The sequence below is a fragment of the Pomacea canaliculata genome, linkage group LG10 (genome assembly GCF_003073045.1).
Source record: "Pomacea canaliculata isolate SZHN2017 linkage group LG10, ASM307304v1, whole genome shotgun sequence".
NCBI classification, from domain to species: Eukaryota; Metazoa; Mollusca; class Gastropoda; order Architaenioglossa; family Ampullariidae; genus Pomacea; species Pomacea canaliculata.
In genome coordinates, this window is record NC_037599.1 from 9,864,139 (window position 1) to 9,882,074 (window position 17,936).

A 17,936-nucleotide genomic window follows, 5' to 3' on the forward strand; every position below is an offset into this window, starting at 1 on the left:
GGGGAGGTAACGCTAACAAAGATGGGGGAGAGAAGTCATAAACACAACAATGGCTAAAGAAGAGAAAATGCTTGGAGTACCGAGTATGTCAAGCTCCATAGATCGAAATCACTGGACTCGGTAAGTTTAAAGGCACTCTGTATTCAGAGTTAAGAGCATTAATTTGCAGATTACAACCCCATGGTTTGTTCTTGGCTGACATGAGAATTAAATTTTTAAAAACGAGATTGATATGTTTTGATCTCTTTCGAGAACGGTAAAATTGATGAATACATATTGGCGATATTTTGTCAAGCACTGAAAGTATTTGGAAGTTTAGAAGGCAGATTTTTTTTTTTATATTGGAGAAAATGGACCGCTATATATAGCTTCGATGACTAAAACCTTTGTTATAATATGTTAAGTTAGAATTAAGTATGTAAGCAATGACCAAGATAATAATGATTTTGATCACAAAGTGAATATGATGCTATATTGGTGTAGGTCTCATGCTTTTTTGATGGAATGTGCACAGTATGAAACAGAATGAGCAATCAAATTAATGTATAAAATGATGATAAAAAATAAGTTTAAAGTGTAATGAGAGAAGAAGCAGGGTAATCTGATGCTGTAGTTTGAAAATAACTTAAAACTTTGAGGGAAACTGAACATATCGATTCCGAACTTTTTTTGTAATTTCTGGAGTTAATGGATGCTCACTTGACATTATAATGATTACAATATTGCTATTGTTGTTAATCTTTCTTTATATGTTAGTTAAATTGCACCTGAAAATCTACAGGTAATCAGTGGATAACAGGCATATGACAATACAAAATTCTGTTTGATGATTAAATTATTATTTTGTACTGTCATTGATTTATACTTGTTTACTTTAAATGATCTTTTTACAAATTTAGGATAGAAAAGAAGAACTGGACAGTCATGCTTATGTGTGGCACAGCCATGTTGTATGCTGCTAGAACCATCATGCCTGTCTGCATTGTTGTGGTTGCAAAGGAAATGAATTGGGACAAAAGAGAATCGGTATGATTTATTTCAAAACAACCTATTTTTAGTCATTATTGTCGGTATAATATATGGTAGCTGTTCTTTGTTGTTTTAATCTCTGAAGATTTTGTTTAATCATGAGAACATGAAGTTTCGCTTTGATAGCATTGAGACAAACAGTTACTTTTTGTGATATGTAGTATTAATTTGTTCATTGTTAACTGTGTTAAAAAGTTTGCACTGCCATGAAGGTATGTTTAATATTTAATGCTTTTACGTGCTTTCATTAACAGGGTACAGTGCTATCTGCATTTTTCTGGGGTTACACTATGACCCAATTTATTGGTGGATATGTCAGTGACCATGTGGGTGGAGAGGTGGTCTTGTTTATTTCTGCATCTCTGTGGTCTGTTTTCACACTCTTCACTCCACCAGTAATCAACATATCAGCTGTGATGTACAAATCTCTGTCAGCAGTGTTTGCATTTAGGATGATGTTGGGATTATCACAAGGTGAGGAAGGGCACAAATGTCTGTTCGCTTACATGCTTACCCGTCTGTCTGTCTGTGTATAGATAAAAAGCATGCTCAGAGTATGGTTTTATCGAAATTCTCAGGAAAGGTGTAACTATTTAAAAAAAAACTATTACGCTAATTTTTCTATGGCATGGTCTGTTTAAATATATAAGTACAATTTATAAATAACAAGTACATTGAACTTGCTATAAAGCTATATGGATGAGGTTTCAAACTCTATGGATGATTCATGATAATACATCACAGCATGCATGGAAGGTCATGCTTAAAAAGAAAGCTACCTTTATTCCTAATTGTTTTTGGAAATGAACTACTGTAGTAATTGTCTTAAAAACTGCTTTCCACAGGTGTTCACTTTCCCAGTATAACAAGCTTAATTTCACGAAAAGTTCATGACCATGAGAAATCTTTGACATTCAGTTTGATTGGTACAGGTGCTCACTGTGGGTAAGCATCATTTATAGGATCATCTCTGATTTATAATGTGCAGCTTATCTCCTCGTTTGATACCTTTCATTTAATCTCATGCTTTATGATTTTTTTAATTCTAGTCTTGTAAAAATATACATAGATTTAAAAAAGACAAATTATCATTAAGTAATTTTATAACCAGTATATTAAACTCTTTGAGGTAATAAAAAAAGAGCACTGATATATTTTTAATTGCTTAAGTGTACAGTAGTTTGGCATTCATTTTATTTGTTATTTTAAAGGTTATTTTAATTTAATCTTCTAGAACATTGCTGAGTGGTAGCCTTGGATCATACCTAATGGAAAATTTTGGATGGGAGACTCCTTTCTTCTTGTTTGGTGAGGTTTCTGTGGTTTTGCAATGAACTGGTCAGCTGCATAAACCTTTATTTTGGTCAGTATGTGTATGCTTAAAGTAAAATATAATTAGTAAAGGAAAATATAAAGATACTTTTCTTTTTAAGAAGACCTTTCATAATTGTATGACACTTTCCCCTTTCTCTCTCTCTGTTGCTCTCTGTCTTTGTTCTGCACACTTTGTTTGCAATTGCTCTTCTGATTGTCATTTATTTAAAATTTCTTCTGCTACTGTCATTTGGTGGTGCATGTTTAAATAATACTAATTACTATTTTTATTGATGTTATAAGAATATTCCATCTCCCAGAAGAGAGCATGTCCGAGCTAATGTAAAGTCTTTTGAGGATTGCTTATTTGTGAAATGTAATGTTTACAATGTTTAAATACTTTTTTGAATTTCAGGATTTGGTGGGCTGCTTTGGACATTTTGCTTACGTTACTGGTCACGAAAAAGTGAAATTTACAATGGCAAGACCTTAGAGCTGATTGCTACTGATGGTGAAAGTGGCATCCAAGGAACAGTACATGAAAATGTTCCTTGGAAAACACTCTTCACAAAAGTACCTTTTTGGTGAGTGAAAGTTTGCCTAAGTGTTAGAGTGATTTTTTTTTGGTATTAGAAACGATACAATAAGTATTAGTTAATATAACAGAAGTGATATTAGAAACCATACAATATGTATTAGTTAATATAACAGAAGTGATATGTATTGTAATAAGAGATGACACAGATGGAAAGTATCTGACTTGGATTTTGCATCAAATAGGCAACTGCCTGTCTTTGCAAGGACTCTGGTATAGTCACTTAAAAATATTTGCTTACCATTTAATGCTTGTTGTTCTTGTTGTGCATTTATTTTTTCAGGTCATTGTTAGTGGCCAATTACTGTCAGAGCAATGCCTTCTACATACTCCTATCCTGGCTTCCAACATTTTTCCATGAAAACTTTCCAGAAGCCCGGGTATGCCTTGCTTTAGTTTAAACAGTGAAGTCTACTTTATAAATGGATAAATTTTTCAGATGATATGAAACATTATTTTGTTCCATAAGGCATTGCAAACTCCTCTTTTCACCTGGGTCTTAAACACACGGAGTGTTCTTGCTAAATTGTACCTCCTACATCATGAATTAGGGTCACCTCTGTCATTTAAAGGCTGAACTTTCACCATCCTGCAGGAAAGAATGGTTTGACCTGGAGGAGGGAGGTGATATACTAGAAGCAGTTAGTGAATCATGACCCCTAAACCTCATGTGCTTCTCACCTTTCTCCATGAGATCGAACCATTCTTTCCTGCCATAAGATAGAAGTTCTGCCTTTAAGCCTGTCTTGCCATTTCTCTTGCAATTTCCCTTTACCTTTAATTAAGGTTCATTTGAGAGATGCCTAAAAAATACTGTTTATTAGTCATTTGAAAGTTGATGCTGCAGTTAGATAATTGTTTTGTGTAAATGGTGTTCTGCAGAGCTGGGTGTTTAATGTTGTGCCTTGGCTTGTGATTGTGCCATGTAACATCACTGCAGGCTGGCTTGCAGACAAGCTCATAAAGGGAGGTAAGTGTGTGCATCAGGATCTGAAAGATGAAATTGTGGCTGTAGCAAATTGTTAAGCAGTTTCCAGATTTCAACTTCACTTTGCTATAAACTTTCCATGTAACCAAAGGGCTTTAGTTTTCTGAGGCCCATTCCCCCTTAAATGAATTTCCTCATTTCTTTTTTTTTTTTTTGTCGTTCGCCTCTTTCACACTTGGAGACCAGCTCTTGATATGTAATCGGTGGTCTTCTGCAGAGACTCCTCCGGCCCGTACAGCTTGTTGTGCAGGGTCTCCGACTGTGGCCACGTCTCTTTCCTCAGGGTACGGAGATTCCTACAGTCCTGTAGGATGTGTTCTACAGTCTGGTCTGCCTCTCCACAAGAGCATCTCGGGGACGGCACTAGGTGCAACTTCCTGTGTAGGTGGTGAAGCAGCCTGTTGTGCCCAGTCCTGAGGCGGAAGATAGCGACCTGGTCCGGTCTGGACAGCTGATGGTAACTGTCCAGTGGTTGCTGTGGCCTGTACAGAGACTTAATGATGGTTTTCATCTCTGACATGTTGACTGCATTGTCTTCTTGCTCGTCCTCTGCACCCAACTTAGCCATCCTGTCAGCTTCCTCATTCCCATCTATCCCGCAGTGTGATGGGATCCACTGCAGAGCCGTTCTGAGGCACTTGATGTTTAGCAGCGCGGCTTCCAGGTCTGGCAGTTTGTTATTGTTGACTGCCTGCAGCACCGACAGAGCATCGGTCAGGAAGACGACCTGGCTGTCATGGTCTGCTCTGCTGCTGATGATGTTTGCTGCGTGGACCAGGGCTTCTACTTCTGCTCTATAGTTTGTACAGTGGAGGCCAGTTGGTATTGCTGCTGCCTGCCACTGTCCATTTGGGAACTGGATGTACACGCCGGCCCTCCCCTCTGGATAGCGTCTGTGGCTGACCCGTCTGTGTAGGCCCTTATCCATGATTCCTGGGGGTACCTTTCTTCTAGCATGGCTAGCGTCAGGGCTCTCTTGCTCACGTCGCTATGCTCATCCTTTGTTGTGAGGTGAGGAACTGTGGTGCAGATGGTAATGTTCCCTGTTCTGTCTTTCCAAGGAGGAGGATCGAGGTAGAGAGTCGGTACCTGGACCTGTGCAGGAAGCTTTGTTTGGTATTTTCTGTGTAGTGCCTGCGTCTCTCGCACAAAGCTGGATCTTTTCAGCCTTCCCGAGGACAGCTGTTTCTGTCTGGCACTCATCAGGTGGTCTTCACTGTGCCTGTACTTGGTGGCCTGCACGAGTGCTTTGCATTCCCTTCTCTTGTTTAATGGGGGTATGCCTGTTATCTGCTCCATCTTGTCTATTGGCGTAGATCTCATGGCGCCTGTTATTACTCTCAGTGCTTGGTTCTGCACCTTGTCCAAAGTCTGAAGGTGTGACTTGGCTGCTGTCATCCAGGTGCTTGATCCGTACTCAAGGTGTGGTCTTACAGTACCTTGGTACACGGTCTTTCAGGATCTTTTCGTTGGCGCCCCAGTGTGTTCCTGCCAGCTTTCTCATGATGTTCAGCTTTCTTCTGGCTTTTGCTTCTGCGTTTAGGATGTGTTGCTTCCATGTCAATCTTTTGTCAAAAGTGACTCCCAGGTACGTCTGCTGGTCTTCAAGTGTCAGTGGAGTGTCTCCCAACTTTAGTCTGCCAGCTTGCGCTTTGGTGGAGAGAGAGAAAAGAGTGGCTGTTGTCTTGTCACGGTTGATGGTAACGCACCAGTTATCTGCCCAGGCTGCCACTTTGTCTAGTGCAAGCTGCATCCTGTAGGTTGCTGTTGTTGCATACTCTTCTGAGCACCATATGACCAGGTCATCTGCATACAGTGCTGCTTGGACTCCCCTTGGAAGCTCTGGTACCAGGTCGTTGATGAAGAGTATGAACAAGGTCGGCGAGAGTACTCCCCTTGTGGTACTCCGTGTCGTAGCAGCACCTTACGGCCACAGTGTCCGTCTACAAGCACCCTGGCTCTTCGGTTGTGCAAGTAGGACTTAATCCACCGGTACATGTTGCCGCTGATGTTGCTTCGCTGGAGCTTGACCAGGAGTCCATCCTTCCAGACCTTGTCGAAAGCCTTCTGCATATCAATGAAGACCGCTAGGGTGACCTTCTGGGCTTGGAAAGCATCCTCTATGACCTGCGCTAGGTGCGTTGTCTGATCTTCGGTGCTTCTGTATCTTCTGAAGCCTGCTTGTTCTGGGATGATGATGCTTTCAGATTCCAGGTACCACTGCAGGCGCTGATTGATGATGCGCTCTATGGTTTTACAGACGCAGCTTATCAGGCTGATGGGGCGGTAGCTCAAGATTCGTGACTTGTTTCTTCCCTTTTTTCAGAACAGGGATCATCCTGGCTTCCTTCCAGCACTGAGGTACCTGGCCTTCTCTCCAGCTAAGGTTGAAAATGTCCAGTAGTTTAGTGAGGGCTGTGCTGCCAAGGTGTTGTAGCATCTCATTCGTTATGTTGTCTGGACCTGGAGATTTTTTCTTCTTCAGCTGTTTGATGGCATTCTTCAGTTCTTGGATGGTGATATCTTGCTGCATTGACTCATGGACATCCCCATTTGTTTTCCTTTCTTTCTCTTCTTTTCTGAATTCTTTTTGCAGATGCGGTGGGATGGTGATGCTGCTCTCCTTTGCATATGCTTGCGCAAATGCATTTGCTGCTGCCTTATCTGTCAGTGTCTGTCCATCTTCTTCAAGGGTGATCTTCTGTCCCTTGCTACCCTCATCATTTAGTGCCTTGGTCAGCCTCCACAGCTTGGTGGTGTCTCTCTCCATATTCAGCCCTGCTGTCTTTTCTCTCCAGCTTCTTCTCTTGCACTCTACTTTTGTTCTTAGCAGTTTGGCATTTGTTTCTTGCAGCTTGATGTTGTTTTCTTGACTGGGGTTGGTTTCTGCTTCTTCTCTGGCTTTTGTCAGGTCATCGTGAGCTCTCTGAAGTTCTGCTGTCCAGTACGGAGTGTAGTCCTTTCGCACCCCTCGTGGGATAGTTTCTTTGGCTGCCTTGATGATACTGGCATTGAAATCTTTGACGACGTTGTTGATGTTTAGTCCTTCCACCTTGATGTCTTTCGTGAGCTCATTTGTTCGTATTCTGAACAGCCCCCACTGTGCCTTCTTATGATTCCATCTGGCGTGCTGCGGGGGTTCAGGTGTCGTACTTCCTGTGATGGTAAGGAGTACTGGGCGATGGTCACTTCCTCCCAGCTGGTCTAAGACTGTTCTGCTCAAATTCTTGTGGATGTCGTCTGTGCAGAGAGCCAGGTCTGGTTTTGTTGTTGTGTGCCAGCGGCGCGAGTAGAAGGTTGGTGGATCTGTGGGGTCGTTGACAAGGATTAGATGGTTCTCGTCTTGCCAAGTTTCGATATCTTCTCCTCGCTTGTCAAGTATGTTGTATCCCCAACTCTGGGACTGGCTGTTAAAGTCTCCGGCGATGAGGAAGCCGCTGTCTGGAACCTGGATAGTGTCAAGGGACAGCATCTTGTCACTGGGGCAGTAGTAGTTGATGACATGGAGGACGCTGTTTGTGATGGTGACCTTGACTTCTATGTATTCTGCCTCGTCCATGTATCTTTTCGTTTCGCTTGCATTCATGTTGTTTCTGACTAAGGTCAACACTCCACCTTTCTTTCTCCCCTGACGATCACTCCTAAATGTCTGGTACCCTCTGATCTTGAAGGGCTTTTCTTTTGTAAATGGGTTTCCTGTATACAGCAGATGTTAATGCTGTTCTGGTACAGGAACTGTTCCAGTTCTATCTTCTTGTTGGCAACCCTTCTGCGTTCCAATGTATGATGTTGATGGGTTGTCCTTGGTTTTGGTGGTACTCTGGCCAGTCGCTTTCCTTCCTCGTCCCCTGGCTCCACGAGACGAGTTGAAGGGACCTCCAGTAGCTGAGGGTGGGCTCCTTTGAGGCACGGAGCCCGGCACTGCACCTGCCTGGCGGATCTTCACAGGGCGAGCACCATTTCTATCAATACTGTCTTCAAGTGGCATAGGCAGTTTTGCGTGGTGGTGTGGTTATTTCAGGGTGCGCCTTGCGGCCCACCACCTCCGACTTCAGCACTCATGGACCACTCTTTGTCTGGTCTCTACCCTTCGACCTGTCCGACTTGGGTGACCCTGCTAGGAGCTGATGCTCCTGTCGGCATAGCTCTTAGGGTCATCGAGACACGCAAGCCCCCCGACCGCGGCAAGGTGGTGATCCAACAGGGGGTTCCTCATTTCTGATTTAAATGGTATGCTGACAAATCGGACACAGGTGAAGCAGCTAATATTTGTCCCAGACTGTCAGCAACTGGGTCTTACTGACTTCCCTGAAGGCTTCATTGTGCTTTACAACTGACTTTGATGTAGTTATTGTTGGAAGATGGTGGAGAGAGGGCATAAGTTCATCATGAAGAGTTCTATGCTTTAGTTGCACTCTATCTGCTTCTTTGTATAAATGAAAAATAAAAGACACTTTGCCATTGTTTTACTATATCAGTTATCATCTGTGCCTTAATCATATTTAAAAATTATTTTTCTTTGTGTGAAAAGTGGCAGGTAGCTCTCTTGCCAATCCTTGGAAAAAGAAAGTGTTATTAGAGGACAGGAGATTCTTGAAATGAGAAACTTTGGCTTTATGGGCAGTGCGAACTCTAATTCCAGTCTAAACCATATTTGTATGCAAACCATTTTTATGCCAAGTTGTTTTTAAAAAATATAAATGTATCATGATCTTTTTGTTTACTATTATCAGGGTACCAAGTGACAGCTGTCAGAAAAATGTTGGTGGTAAGTAAAATTTACCATTGCTGAAATCACTGAAAGTGAACACAGAGACTAAAATGCTGATACTTGAAGACAAATCCTACCAGTTTCCAAACTAGCAATCATAATTTTTAGCATTAAGAAACATAACTTTTTACTTTGTGTCACATTAAAGAGTCGCTAAACTGTGCTGACTTGGAACCTATGCACTTTCTTTTATCAACAACAAAATGACAGCTATTTTGGCAGTGTAGATCATGTAAAGTTTCCTGGACATGACAACACGGAACACACCCTTTTAACATCATTTAACTCCCATCTATGCTCAAAGTATGTTTGAAACATACACTAAACACATAGTTTGGAAACTCCAGCTACGAAGATAAACCCAAACAGCATCAGATATATTTGTTTACATCTATAGTCACTTCAATATCATAAGAATAGGTCCCTGGCCAAGCTTGGGAAGGTTCTTCTCAACCCTTTGCCTACAATAGTACAGTCCTTAACTTTTTATTTAAAACAGCATATAACATGTCAGGTCTGGGTCTGACATGGACTGGTCTATGACATTTGTCATATTGCAGCATTCTGACAACTGAATACTTTTTTCAGAATGCCACCATTAACTTGTTACCATTAATTTTTTATGTTCATTTGATAACGTAGTTCTTCATCATTTTATTTTGTCTTCCAAATACATTTCATTCATAGTTTTAAAAATAATATATTTTATTATAAAGTATATATATATACATATCTTTTCATTATTACATATGCAGTAATTGCACTTGTTTGACCAGTTATTGTGGGTGGCTGGGGGGGGGAGCCTGCAACTAAGGCTATATCACAGCAAGGCAGCCAGGCCTGTAAACAGATGTCACAAGGAGAGAAAGAACAGAGTGCCTGAGATGAGAGCTGAACCCAGGACAGTTGACCTTCTCTCTCTTGATGACAGGCGCTAACCATTATGCCACTGGACTGCCTGATCAGTGGGTGGGAAAGTTTCAAAGTGGTGGTAGAGATGTTGAAAATATCAGTGATGATCATCAATATTATGTGACTTATCTGCTCAGTAACATTAAGAGTAACATCAAGAGGTATGAAGAAATACTTGTACTGACCCTGAAATCCAAATATGTCCACATGTTTATTTGTTTGCAGTTAAACATTGATATTATTTTTGTGTGCAGTCAGTACTGTTTTGTGGCTGCTCGCTGTTCCTTTTACTCATCTCATTTGTGAGTGATTACTACAGCACACTTCTGTGCATGACACTGGCTGTTGCTTCATGTGGTTTTTATAGCAGCAGCCTCGCTATCAATCCTGTAGACATTGCACCACGCCATGCAGGTGCTGTATTTGGTAAGTCTACTGCATCTAATTTTTTTAAATGATACAGATTCACACAAATTAATGGAGTTTATGCAAGCAAGTTGCTTTGGAAAGTCTGATGGCCATGTCTGTATGTTTAGTTTTTGAAATCCTTTGGTGCAGTTTATTTCACATATCTTGTCAGTGATGGATTATTTTTTAACAGTTTTTTAACAGAATTTTTTTTTCTCATTATGTGCTTTTGCTTGAGTAGGATCTATTTGTTCGTCCTGTCCTAATTCAAGGCTTATTTTTAAAGATTATTTATCATATTAAATAGGAGCAGAAGACAGCATTCAAAATCTTGCAATAAGCACCTATTAACACTTGCCAGGTGCTTTTGCTTTGATTATGTATAAAGGACTTTTTTGTTCCAGAAATATTCCCTGCAGTAATTCCTGTTTCACTGCAGTTTGCATTCAGTCATTGTTGTCTCTAATCTGTAATATGTATGTATGTGTGTGTGAGAGAGTACTAGATTTTGTTTAAAAGCCTTTCTCTTCAACTTATATTTTTGTATTCCTGATGTAAAGCATGGAAAGCCTGGCCATTAGCTGGGATATTGTGCTGTACATTTATATCATTATTATTGTAATGCCTTTGAAAATGCTTGCACTGTCTTAACTAATGAAAGTTTGTGCAGCAATTCTTCATTTGTGCCACCTTAAAAATTATCACCCTTTCCTACTAACAAAAGATGTTGAGGAAAAACCATCATGACCACTAACACTTCTGTCCTTAAGTTGGTAAAAGGAGAGCAAGGAGTTATAGGGCATAATAGAGGATAAAGTTGAGCACATGTTATTGCCATGAAAATAGTTGTTGATTTGGTATGGTTTGAAGTGTTTTGTGTAATCACTTGAAATGTTTTTCTTGAGACCTGAATTGTATTTCATGTTATTTCTTTGGTTTTACAGGCATTATGAATATGACAAGTGCAATTCCTGGTAAGTATGCTGGTTTGTGTGTGATAAATTGCATTTATTTCCTGTATAAATAATACAATCTTTCTCTGACGCAGAAGTAACTGGAGTCTTGCTTACTATTGTTTTCTTCAATTTGAAAAAAAAAAGCCACGGAGTAGTTGCTGTCAGGGGTGTCAAGTTTTCAAGCTGTCTTGTCAAATATTTTAAGATGCCAAAAAAGATAATAAAAGGTAAAGGTAACCGTGTAGTTGTTGAGATTGTTAAGAGACCACACGTAGGGGCAGTTTTTTATTTTGAAGGAAATATCCATTACCTCTCTTTTTCTGCCTTTCTTTGGTTATCATCTGAAGAGGCTTAATACCCATTCAACAACAGGATCAGCTGGGGAAAGTGTGATGCACCACAAGATATTGAACAGTGCTAGTGTGTACACCTCGAGTGTGTACGATGGTGCTCAGAACACTCGTCTGTCTGCTAACCCCCAGGAAATGCAATGCTTGAGCTAAAATCAAAGACATACCTTTTGCAGATTTACATTCATTTGAAGTGTTCATATACTGATATACAAATTTGTACTGCAGTTTTGCTTGGTTACACAACGAAGAATCTCTGAAGAAACGGTTGTTAAATTTCATGCATTGCTGCCTCTAAGCACCAAACAGCTGTCATAGTCACTTTCATTATTTTGTGCAGGATTTGTTGGAGTGTATATGGCTGGATACATCCTAGAAACTTCAAAAAGCTGGAGTGCAGTATTCAACCAAACAGCAGCTATTAATATAACTGGCTGGTTAGTCTTTCTCCTGTTGGGCACAGCCAGACCAATCATTTGAGGTTATTATAAAATCGCCTTTTCAACGCTGAAGGGTGGTTGCTATACATCAGTTGATGCAAATGACGACACTGAAGCCTGCTAACTTATTAAGTACATAAAGTAAAACTCTGGAAAATTCATTTATTTTGCCTTTGAAGTTTAAAATGCAAGCAAAACAGAATTTTTATTTGGTATTTGTCTGATACAGCTGCCTATACCTAGAATGGTGGAAAGGAATCAGTTGGCACAGCAAGAAATTATAGCACTATATGAAACTCTGTGCTAAGGGAGATAGTCATTGTGTACATAGTCTCACTCCTTAGCATTCTTTATCATTTGCAGAAAATGCAAATTTTGGCCAAGCATTTGTTTCATAGTTTCATGGCAAAGTCTTGAGCAGTCAGAAAAAAAAGTAATCAATCTTGACATCATAGTCACATTCTAAGTACAGTTCCATGAATTTCAAAGCCGTGTGAGTTCTCAGTTAAACAATCAACTCTTTCCACATCATTCATGAGCCTTTACACGGACGCAGTATATAATTAATACTTTTATAACTTCTTTAAGCAACATTGTGTATGTGTAACACCAAATCAGCTGTGGAAGGTTGAGTGGCGCTGTGGCAGTGTTGTGACTGTCAGGTTAAAGATCCAACATTTGACAGTTGCAGTGCCTACATGGCAAATGCTGTTACATAAACAAAGAGAACTGACAAGCAGAACTATAAAATCTGCAGTAATGCAGCAGGGCGGCTACAGCATCCCATCCATAAAGTTTCAGTTGATGCATTCCGCCATTAAGGTATACCAAAGTAGTCGCAGTTCTAGTCTTAAATGGACACCTTGAATGGCAAAGTTCATTTGTTATTTCCCATTTGAACTCAGAAACCTTATGGGTATATTTGTTGTTGTTGACAAAGTTCAATCAAAACTTTATGTAGAGTTCACAGTCAGTGTGGTTATGCTACTTGAGAACTACAACTTTATTTGTTCTTCAAAGGCAGATCATGTTTGGTGACTGGAATGGGGTATATGTAAATGTGGTACTGTGTGTAGGGGAGGGTAGGGAAAGGAAATGTGTGTGTCAGTGCATGTGTCCAGACATGCAAGTGTAAATTAATGTTTGTACATATAGATCTTTATTTATTCTTCCCTTATTATTGCCAAATGTAAACAAAAGTGTTTTGTTATCTCGTCCTTGGTTTAATGATATCTTGTTTAGTCAAATGATATCTTCATCAATCAATGTACAAACTTAATAGTAAAGTCAGCATTTTTTTAAAGAACTGTAACCAGGACTTTGATTGACAGACTGCCTCCTAAACATTTTATCAATGGACAGAAATGGACACTTTACAAAATATAACTTTTATGACAAAGTGTCAGTTCCTTAAAACTGTAGCATACCATAGTGCAGCATGTGAAATGTTATATGCCTATGAATAAGCGCATCAGTAGCTTCTCTCAGTTAAACATGACTTTCATAAGTGCTTAATGGCTTTATCACTCACTCTCTTGATCAGTCAGCCTCTCATTTCTGAGATTTGCTTTTGGGTTTGGGTGAAGGTAGATGTCAAGTATGAGTTAAGATTTTGGTCAGGGTTAGGATTGGGCATATAGGAATTTAAAAATCTCTGTTAAGGAATGCTGTTCAGAGAGATGCAGTCACCGATCTTGAAGCAATCCTTTTGGTGGTTTATGACAGAGATAAAAAACATAAACTGTCATTATCGGACATATGTTTCCTATATTTAAATTAAGAGGCAATTTTTACATTAACCTTTAGGGAAAATTCACATAAAGATTGACATCTAAATTCTAACTTTTGATGCAATTGAAGGACGCAGTCCATGTGAGAGTTTTGCACACCTGGTAATAAGGTATTGCCTTAAAAGGGAGCCAACTTTTGCAACATTTCAGAACATAAGATTCTGACTTCATTCCAAGACACAGACAAGAATTTTAAGGTTCAAGGGCTTGCATCTTGTGAAGAGAACCAAATTATTCTGTCAGATTTATAGAGCTTTGAATAACCTTAATATGGTTTTGCCATGACATTTAGGTTCCTCTAATTATGAAAGTGGGTTTTAGACCATTTTAAGAAGTAACTGAAAATGTAGAGGAAGGAAAATATTCTATCTTCTGATATATCAAGGTATAATAGCAACAAAGTTGTTATCTTAAATTTGGGATTTGTCATGCTGCAGTAGTCTTGATCCAGTCTTGTAAAATTAATATTGCACATCTTTGAAAATACTGGATTAATGCATATTTTAGGATCTTAATTTTGGACTTGCCTCTGATTCAATGTTGCTCTGAATATAATTTGAATATTTTGGTGGTTTTTTTTTTTAAAAAAAATTTTAGTTGTATCATAAGGCAATTGCAAACCAGATTTTCAGTTTATGAAAGGCCATAATTAAGAAATTGACAAGATAATTTTTTAAAACCACATTTTAGCAACTTAGTATGAATTATAATTGCCATCAGTGTCTTTTCAAGTAACAGTGTTTTCATTTGGAACTTATGGCTTTGCTTATTGGGCTATATACTGAAAATGTTGATGGATATGATAATCTCTCGTGACTTCCTCATTTGCGTTTATTTCAGCATTATTGGCAGTGCCAAGACTGTCATCCAACCACTTGCTTGTTTTTAACATTTACCAGTATCATCAATCTTTACCAGTGTTGCCTCAAAGCTCCATCTAATTACTTATTGAAACATATCTTGTACTTAAGTATAAAAAAAAACTTTTGGTCATTTGCACACAGATGATCTCCTTTTGCTTCATGTGCTCAAATGCCAAGCTTGCTCATGAATATAGTCACAATATGGTTTTAAAATTGTGTGTAACTAACCTTACTACATGGTATGGAGATTGCAGAACAGGAAGGTTTTGTATGCTATACAGTACTTTACATATTTTGCAAAAACTTCTCAACCACATTTTGCCTTGCACATGGTGTTTGCAGGCATGTGCTCTAACATTTTATCAGTGTAAACCCTATGAAATGTATATATATTTTTTATTATATTTCTTTTTATTGTATAGTATTTTTTACTTTCATGTCTGATCAGATTTAAAATCTGAAAATCATGTATATATCCTAAACTCTGGTTATTGATGCTAATTTGTGATAGAGAATGGTTAGAAAAAAAAATGTGACATATCAGATGAATATTGGCTGCACAAATATGTCTGTATGCATATGCCCCTTCACAAACACTTTGCAGATCCGTGGTGTATGTGGCCATGGGCTTTCTTATGTGCTCATACATGACGTGTGTTCTAGTCCATGTATGTGTTTATTTTGTTCTGGTGTTGTCACACAAGTGCAGTTGAGTATAATTTATTCATTCTTGCATGCTGTGTCCTGAGATGTTGTTTATTGAAATGTTCTCTTATGTCTGTTGATTGTGATTTTTAAAAAAAAATGTGATTGTTTACTCACATCTAGGAAGATGTTTAAGAGTATGGCAAAACAGTTTAATTCTTCGTTCCTTCCACATGCTATGTGCCTGATCATCAATGGTGATTATAAAACCACATTATTTTTTGAAGTTTTGGAAAGGGAAAGTTTGTTTGGTCCTAAAACACGGTCACACTAACTAGTAGCTCTAGATACAATAAATGCAAATGGTTCAATATATCTTCTATGACATGTGGAAGATGAAGCCCAACATTCTTTTTTCACTTTCACCAATTTCTGCGAGGCGGAGTTTTATTAGCTATATGTCCAGGGAAGCTTTAAAACAGATTTTCTACTATAAGGTCAACACATTACCAGGCTATAGATTTCCTATGTTATCATATTAAGTTGCAATATATCCACAACAAAGGCTGAAAGGTTAAGTTAATAACTTATTTACTGTCACGACCAGAAATAATAAAGAAAATGTGATTGTAATTATTATTATTATTTTTAATTTTTTTATGTGCTTTATTCGGAATCACAATGAGGGAAACTGAAGAGTGTTAGGATTTTTTGAACTTTAAAACTTTTTATTTCATACAACAGATTGGATAAGCACAGATACATATGGTTATTATACTGGAAAAAGGAGCATGGCTGGGGGAACAGAAAGTATATTATCATTTCCCTTCCGCTCCCTTCTTATGCTTGCCCAAGAGACTACAAATCTCTAGATCTGAAATAGACAGGAACACCTCCTCCACCATCAGTTGACCCACTTGGTGATTAAGATCCCATTCTACATACCGTTGCTGCATTGTTTTCCAGGTTTTCTTACTTTGTGGAGAAAGTGTCATTGTGATATGAAAAAAAGTTGACTCCACATTTTGTTGGAATTATATGTGCATTTCATTGTTTATTTGTTTTGTGAAATATTGTATATGCATTGATTTTGTCTACATAAATTTTGCACAAATTAGCTTTTCTTGAAAATTAAGGGCATTTAATTATACAGATAATAAAGCCACCTATGTAAGGATAAGGTTTTGAAAGAGGAAAGAATGAAGAAATGTTATGGAAATGTATCAATTGATAAAAATATTTCTTTAAAATAACAACACACAGGAGATCTGTTTTGTACTCACTGTCATCTGAAAAGAGTTCTGGGTTCAAACAGAATTCTTTACTGCAAATCATTGGCAGATTGTTGGCCTTATGTTTACCATAAATTCATTATTTAAAATAAAATATTTCTTAAAACAGTTTTACTGTAAGCCAATGGCCATACCTGACACTTTTTGACAGCTTCAAGTTTTGCGCTTTCATAACAGAGCTGTTTTCAGATAATTTTTTTTAAATATTCTATTTCATGGAATCTGCTTAAAGAGATTAGGCTTCAAAGTAAGTACTTAAAATATATATCAATGTACATGAAAGTGGTACCAAGCTTTCACAAGTATTCATATATCTTATGACATTTCATCGAGATTCTGTTAACAGGGTTTTTTTTTTTTTTTTCTACGACTGTTTTTGAGACCAGCATCCATCATTATTATGTTTGTGTGTTTTTCTTTTTCGTTAAGAGCTTTGAACCCAATTTGGGAAGAAGCGCTATACAAATCAACATTTATAATTTATGTGGAAGCTCAATTCACCATTTATATAACTGGGTTTAATAAGGATGTGTAATATATTTAGAAGCCCTCAAACATCACTTTTCCTGATGCTGCCTGTGAGAAAGAGCATGCATTGAATATTCACACGTTTTAAAAGTGCATACAATGCTTGAGTGGCATGTCGTCACTGGCAGTGCCAGCCAGAAAATATACAGCGTAATATGATTGGTGGAATGTACACTGGAGAGACAGTTTTGTGGCTATGTGTATGAGGAACACATTTGTTTGAATAAGTTGCATCATACTTCAGATTGTTCAACTGTAACTTTTCCCACCTTCAAGTTCCTTTGAATTCTTTTAGATTTTATATTCAGAGTATTTTTGTGCACACATACACAAGTGTTAGATGCAAATATAAGAGAAGATAAGGGGGACAAAGCTACCTAGGGTCAAAGATAATGAAAACATTTAATACCTTCTGTACATTTAAAATGTTAAGCTTCTCAATTTTCAGGCGTTGCATTCTTATCCCTGCATTGGCATCTACATCAATGCTTCTTAAACACTGCTGCTTTTTCATCTGTTTCTCAGGATTAAGTGGCAGAGTATAGGAGAGTATTGTTTATGCTGCTTTGTTTTTCAGTACACATTGAGCTCACTGCCAGCCAGGGAAAGGTGCTATAAAAGTGCTTTTAATTTTCTTAATAGCGTATAATTTTATTAGTGCTGTAATTATATTTACCTATCTTCTAAACATCACCAGCATATGAGTATATTCTGGGTGAGAGCAACAGATGAGAGTGATGAATGTGAATGATCTAGATTCAGAAAATTTATTTTTAAAAGTTGATGAAATATGTTTTTAAGTATTTATTCAAAAATTGCACAAATGTGTTAAAAATATAAACAACTTTTTTTAAAAACTGATGTGTCATCACACTTACAGAGCAGATTAATTTTCTTTCATTTGAAAGGTTGTATTGTTGAAAAAAGATCATTTTTCCATGAAATGTTTATGTTTTAACATTCTTGTTAATTGATAATGGAGAAAATGATTGGCTCATGTGATACCATTCATTCTGGATAAAAATAAAATTAAAAAAAAGTATAGTCTTGATTTT

General features: G+C 38.1%; 1 protein-coding gene across 1 annotated transcript; it reads left to right on the forward strand.

Moving 5' to 3' along the window:
• Positions 1 to 17,923, forward strand: LOC112573990 (solute carrier family 17 member 9-like). Its single transcript, XM_025254752.1, has 12 exons — positions 1 to 120; positions 900 to 1,026; positions 1,284 to 1,503; positions 1,875 to 1,974; positions 2,264 to 2,337; positions 2,759 to 2,927; positions 3,222 to 3,318; positions 3,821 to 3,908; positions 8,660 to 8,694; positions 9,864 to 10,035; positions 10,962 to 10,991; positions 11,664 to 17,923. The coding sequence occupies exons 1-12, from the start codon at positions 50 to 52 to the stop codon at positions 11,801 to 11,803; spliced, it is 1,323 nt and encodes a 440-aa protein (XP_025110537.1). The 5' UTR covers positions 1 to 49; the 3' UTR covers positions 11,804 to 17,923.
• The last annotated feature ends 13 nt before the right edge of the window (positions 17,924 to 17,936 follow it).